Below are 6,154 nucleotides of genomic sequence, written 5' to 3' on the forward strand. Positions count from 1 at the left end.
GGGGGGGGCACCGGCGCGCGGGGCCCGGGCCCGGGCCTGCGGCACCTGCGGCCTCCGGCGCGTCCCCCCCGGCCGGCCGCGCGAGGTGGTTCGCTCCGGCAGCGCGGCGCTCCCGGCAGGCGGGGCGCGGGCACCGTTGCCGCCGACACCAGGGCCGTGGCCTCCGCCGCCGCCGCCTCCCCCCGCGCCCCGCGGCCGCCGCCACGATGCTGGGGCTGCTCGTGGCGGCGCTGCTCGTGGCGCTCGCCTACTTCGCGCTGCTGGACGGGTGGTACCTGGTGCGCGTGCCGTGCGCCGTGCTGCGCGCGCGCCTGCTGCAGCCGCGCGTCCGGGACCTGCTGGCCGAGCAGCGCTACGCGGGCCGCGTGCTGCCCTCGGACCTGGACCTGCTGCTGCACATGAACAACGCGCGCTACTTGCGGGAGGCCGACGTGGCGCGCGCCGCGCACCTGGCCCGCTGCGGGGTCTTGGAGGCGCTGCGGGCGCTCGGGGCCCGTGCGGTGCTGGCCGCCTCGTGCACGCGCTATCGCCGCTCGCTGCGCCTCTTCGAGCCCTTCGAGGTGCGCACCCGCCTGCTGGGCTGGGACGACCGCGCCTTTTACCTGGAGGCGCGCTTCATCAGCCTGCGCGACGGCTTCGTGTGCGCGCTGCTGCGCTCCCGCCAGCACGTGCTGGGCACCTCGCCGGAGTGCGTCGTGCAGCGCCTGTGCAAGCGCCGGGTGAGCACCCTCTACCCCGCCCCGGGTGCACGCCCCCCCGCAGGGACCAAAGGGCTCCTGGTCTCTGAGCCCGCTCCGGCTGCCAGTGCCTCCTTAGGGGTGCTCCTGTCCCTCCGAGTGTCACCCCAGCCCTTGCCGTTGGATGCAGGACCTCGTGCTGGTTCTTAGCAGGGTCCCCCCCCCCCCCCACCCTGCCACGGCTCCGCCTTGCGCCTCCGGACTCCATGCCATAACCTCCACCTTTCCCAGGGCAAGGAACCCTGGACCAGGCCTCTCCCAGGCGTCTGAGCCCTGGTGGTGCTGGGTGCTTGGAGTGTGCAGCCGCCGTCTCGGGTCCTTGGTTCTGAACGTGAGGGATGGTGTCGGTGAGGGGAGGTGACTGGGAATTCCCGAGGACCTGAGGACACCCCACCCCTCCCCCTGCCCTTTTCACACGGCTTGGACAGAGCCCCTGGGTTTGGGGTGGGGGGATTGAGCCCCCGAGAGCCCCAGGTTGTTCTGCCTTTACCGGTTGGAGTGAGTACCCGAGTGCGTGCGTGGGGCTGAAGGGCTCTCCCCAGGGCCTGCTCCTTCCAGCACGGCCGCTACTGCAGCGTGGCGACAGGGGCCCTGGGGACAAGCTAGGGCACCACTACGGTGATGGTTTCCAGGGCACGCTCCTGCCTGAGGCGGGTTCCCAAAAGCTTCTCTGCAGCCTCCATGCCAAAGCCAGGGCCCACCCCAACCCCTAGGTGCCCTAAACCAGGGCGCTGCCCTCTCTGGCTTTGGGCAGGGTCCTCCTGAGCCAGGAGGGACACAAGTGCACCTTAATTGTGAAAGGCCAGCCTTTCCCCGGTATCAGAGGTGGGGAAACTGAGGCTGAGAGGCAGCGGGAACCACCCAAGGCTATACTGTGGGCCATAGGCACAGCTCCCCAGTTTTCTATCTCTGTCTCTGAACACCCCTAAAGGTCCTGGATGTCCCCCACGCCATAGGGACAGAGATGCTCCATGTGTCCTTTATGTGTAGGGACTGAGCTGGAACTGAAAGGCAGAGGGGAGCCTTTCCTGCAAGAGAGGGTGCCAGGCGGCCGGCGGGGGCTGGAAGGGGCTTCGCGGAGAGCTGGTGGCAAAGCTTAGCGGACATACCCCGAGGATGCCCAGCCAGGGACAGGAGGGCCAGTGTGGGGCCTGCAGGGGCCCGGGAGCCTGGCCTAGCCCATGGGTCAGGGAGTGCCCCAGACAGTCTCGGGTTTAGTGTAGGGCAGTCTGAGTCTGGTGCCCAGAGATCCTGCGTGCTGCAACTAGGGGGGCCGTGGGCCGATAGCTGGCCTACAGCCCAGCCACCGCAGCTGGACCCCACAGCTGGCTGGGTAGGCAGTTCTCCTGGAAGCCTGGCCTGGATGCTGAACAGAGCACCCCTGTCTGCAGGGGAGGCTGGGGCTGCACATCTCTGAGCCCTTCTGCCCCGGCTTCTCCCCTTGCCCCTGGGAACGCCCACAGCCCATCTGCAACCTGTGACTCTCAGGCCTGAGCCTGCACCTTGCCTGCCTCCCCAGCATAGAATGGTGGCCGGGTGTGCCGCAGGGCCGCGGTGTGGCCGGGTGTGCAGGCTGGGGACGCATTAGCCAGGCCCAGAGCTGCAGGTTCAGCTTCTCCTGATGCACTCGGGAAGGACAGGGGCTTCAGGCAAGCCCCTGTCTGGCACTTTCCCAGCAGAGGGGCTCTGACCGGGGCCCCTCCGCCCCTCCCCCTTCTGCTACCCGCCCCTGCTCTTCCCTCCCTCCCCTGCTTCCACCCCTCCGCCCCTCCGCCCCCAGCTTTAGACTCCTGACGCCCCCTGAGCTCCTCTCTCCTCCGCTTTCCAGCCAGCTGGCCTCAGAGGTTCTCGCCTGGGCTCTGGGGACACACAGAAGGCTCAGATGTGGCCCCGTTGGGGAGACAGGCCTGGTGACGGAGGATAGGGTCGTGAGCGCCGGCCAGGGGGAAATGCCGACATTGAGGGCCTCGGGGAGGGGCACCTGGAAGAGGGAACAGCATGCGCAGAGGCACAGAGGTGTGAAGGCAGCACCCCAGCGGGGGCCCCTCCTGGCAGCCCGGCTGCTGCTGCTGCTGGTAGGAACCTCACCGTCTCCCCCTGCAGGTGGAGCCCCCTGAGCTACCCGAAGACCTGCGGCACTGGGTCGCCTACAACGAGGCCAGCAGCCAGCTGCTCAGGGCGGAGAGTGGACTCAGTGACATCACCAAGGACCAGTGACTGCTGCGCCCTGCCGACCGGCCTCACTCTGGGGGCGGTTGCCCTCCCGTCGGTGCCTGCCAGGGGTGGAGAGTGCAGGATGGACCGGCCGGGCTGTCCCGGCCGCTGAAGTCCGCCTCAGCCCCGCCCCCTCCCCACGCTCAGGCCCTCCCTCCCCCAGCCAGTAGTCGCCGCCCCCTCCCCTGCGCCATGCCCGGCACTAGACCCTGGGACAGAGACCCTGACCCAGCTCTGCCCTTGGGGTGGAGGTGATGAGGAAAGTGGGAGGCCCAGGGCCCTCAACGCCCTCATCCCAGGGGATGGAGGTTGGGCCCCACCTGGCAGGTGAAGCCAGTTTCTGTGGGCTCCAGTCGGGAGAGGGACCAGCTAAAGCCACCCTGAGCACTGGAGCCTGGATTTTGAGCAGGCTGCAGGGGTGAGGCCTGATTCTGGCCTGGTGAGGATCTGCAAAGGGTCAGAACCACATTTGAGGCAGAGCCCTGTGGCTGCGGGTGGGGGAGGGGCGGGCCCAGCGTGGAGTCTGGGCAATCAGGGCCCAGGCCGGCTGACCAGAGGGCAGAGGGGCTCCCCCAGAGTGCGGGTAGGGCCTGCGGCCGGACGCTGTGCCAGAGCCCGTCAGGTCAGATGGCACAGGGGTGCTGGTGGTGAGCTTCCCGTCCTGGCTGGGGCCTGCTGGAGGAGGGAGCCGTCTTCTGCCCAGGTGCCCTCTGCACCTTGCCCTTGCTCGTCCGCACCCCTGGGTCCTCACAGGGCTGCTCTGGGGCTGTGGGTCGGACCCACACCCTCTTCAGGCCTACAGCACCTCACACGTCTGCTCTCCTCCTGGGGTCGTCCTCAATAGACATCTTGCTGGCGACTTTTGCCTCCCTTTGCCGCTCCGTGGGCTGGGGCTGAGGAAGGGTCTTCCAGGGTTGGCCTGTGTGGCTCCCTGGTAGGTTCTGGGGCTGTGGGACACCAGCACAGCTACCTCCTCCTGCCTAATCACTTGCCCTCCAGTCCGAAAGGCCTGGAGAGAAGCAGACGGTGGCCCAGAGCACTGACAGCAAGGCAGGGGTGCGCAGAGCTGGCTGGGGAGTCGGGTCAGGGCTCCGGGGGAGGATGGGCGCAGGCTCATGGGTGTGCTCAGGACGAGGGGCCACCTCGCTGTGGTCCCCTGTGGCGTAGGTCGGAGCCATGGAGCCCCTGGACCGCTGCTCTCGCCCTGTCCGGGCAGCCCGCTGCCCGCTGGAGCGGAGACCGCAGCAGCGCCCCAGCCCCTGCCTGCCCCTCCCCCACGCTGACCTCTGCCTTACAGCTGCAATGGGAAAGCTGCAATGTTTCTGATTTATTTAAAGAAAACCCAAGATTAAAGGGTTTGATGTCCATGTGCTGGGGAAAGTCGTTCGTCCAGTCCTGCCCCCGCCCCCCCTGGGAAGCAGGGGGCCGCTCGCGGCGGTGTCTTTCTGCGGGGGGTTTGTCTAGGCTTCTTGGGCCCCCCGTCTTGGGCCGAGCAAGATGTGCTCCCATCTCACAGAACACGGGACCGAGGCCACGAAGGATGGCCCCAAACCCTTGTAGGCCGTGCTGCTTCCCTCGTCCCCAGCCCCTGGACCTGGCTGTCCCAGTCTGTGGGTGGCAGTGCTCCTTTCTGATTTGGTCCCAGATCCCCCGAGGTGTCTGGGAGGTCCGGCCTTGGAGCCTGGGGTTACCGAGGTGAGGCTGTGGGGTGGCAGGTGGGCAGAGTTCAGCGGACCGTGGTGGGTAGAGGGTGCGGCCGGCATAGGGCTCATTCTGCCAGCCCCTCAACGAGGGTAAGAAGTGGGGCTGCCGGAACACAAGGTGGCCGGGGGAGGGGGAGACGGCAGGGGCCACGTCACGCTCTGACCACCTGCTCAGGAGGGCCCGGCTGTGCGGGCCTGGGAGATAATGGGTGATTGGGAAAGTTGGGTTAGCAGCCAGCGTTCGGTGATGGGGGAAGCGATGCGGGCTGGCAGGCCAGTGGTCTGTGGCCGAGGAGGTCGCCTGATGCCTCACTCTTCCCACCTCCCAGGCAGGCCAGGGCGCCCTGGGCTGGCCACGCTGGGCCTCGCCCCTGCCCTGAGCAGCAGCCTCCGGCCCACGGGGGCCCTCGGGCATCCCCGTGGATATCCGCGTCTCCTTGTCTAACAGGTGTTTGGGCAGGTCCTGTGGGGCATGTGCGGGGAGTGGGGAGCTTGGGGATCGCCGCAGCTGTCAGACAGGGACACATTCCCCAGTGCGAGTGGGGACAGGGGAGGCTGTGCACACAGTGGGTCTGGGTCCCTGTGGGTCCACATGGTGCGGGCGGCCATGCGGCACCCTGGAGGGGGCAGGGGCTGGGGGGCAGGATGGGTCTGTGCATCTGCAGGAGGCATTCGGGATGGTCGGGCATCTGGGCTGAACGTCACTGTGTCCCACAGGCCACTGCAGTTTCTCTGTCCTCTCAAGGGAGACACGCCCCAGCGGGTGGGGGCAGGGGGAGGAGAGGCTCGCTCTCGCCCTTGCTGTGTGGAGGAGGTCCAGCCACGGAGTTTGGGAGGGGCTTGCTGACCAGGGCACAGGCCTGGCCCCAGTGGGGTTTAAGCGTCCCGCGTGTGGATGACCTCCCGTCCTTCTGCATTCTCTGTGACCGCACGTGCCCCCTCCTCCAAGGCCCCAAGTGTCCCCTGCCAGTGTGAGCAGCTCCGGGCAGCACCGCGGCCACCCCAGGGCCGGTCCGCCCAGGGCCCCGTGTGCGGCTTCCCCAGCTCCTGAGGCACACCGGGCTCTGCAGGGCTGGGAGCTGTTCTCAGGCCTACAGACCTCAGGGGCTCTCCTCAGGTCAACTTGGCTGAGTTGGCGGGGTGGGGGGGCGGGGCGGGGAAGTGCGCAGCTCTGGCGGGGGAGGGCCCCGCAGCCTGGCGCTCAGGCGGTGATGGGCAGGGGCGCCCTCTGCTGGTCGTGCCGCTGCAGTGCGGAGGCCCCGCAGGTCCCTGGGGCCACCTGCCTGCTTCCCCCAGGACTGGGGTGGCTGCTGAGCCTCCCACCGGCCCACCCTCCTCATCCTGAAGAAGGATCCTTGTCGACCCCTGGAAGCGGAAGCCAAGAGCTGCGGTGTCCCCATGGGGAGGCCGTGGCCTTGGCCCCTCGCCTCCAAACCCGGGGCCGCTAGAGGCTCTCAGGAACACTGGCCATAATGCAGAACCTGGAAAGGGCCCCGCCCA

General features: G+C 68.2%; 1 protein-coding gene across 1 annotated transcript; it reads left to right on the forward strand.

The window, feature by feature from the left end:
- The first annotated feature begins 148 nt into the window (after positions 1-148).
- On the forward strand, positions 149-4,318 carry THEM6 (thioesterase superfamily member 6). The gene is made up of 2 exons (XM_059395264.1): positions 149-719; positions 2,841-4,318. Exons 1-2 carry the CDS (start codon positions 207-209, stop codon positions 2,952-2,954), a joined length of 627 nt encoding a protein of 208 aa, XP_059251247.1. The 5' UTR covers positions 149-206; the 3' UTR covers positions 2,955-4,318.
- Positions 4,319-6,154: the final 1,836 nt, after the last annotated feature.

The sequence above is a fragment of the Mustela nigripes genome, chromosome 3 (genome assembly GCF_022355385.1).
Source record: "Mustela nigripes isolate SB6536 chromosome 3, MUSNIG.SB6536, whole genome shotgun sequence".
NCBI lineage: Eukaryota > Metazoa > Chordata > Mammalia > Carnivora > Mustelidae > Mustela > Mustela nigripes.

What these genes read in the sequence shown, in the direction of transcription:
- THEM6 (XM_059395264.1), top strand. Translation starts at nt 207, where the DNA reads ATGCTGGGGCTGCTCGTGGCGGCGCTGCTCGTGGCGCTCGCCTACTTC. An exon ending in AGCGCCTGTGCAAGCGCCGG is followed by an intron (nt 720 to 2,840) that starts GTGAGCACCCTC and finishes CTCCCCCTGCAG; the next exon opens with GTGGAGCCCCCTGAGCTACC.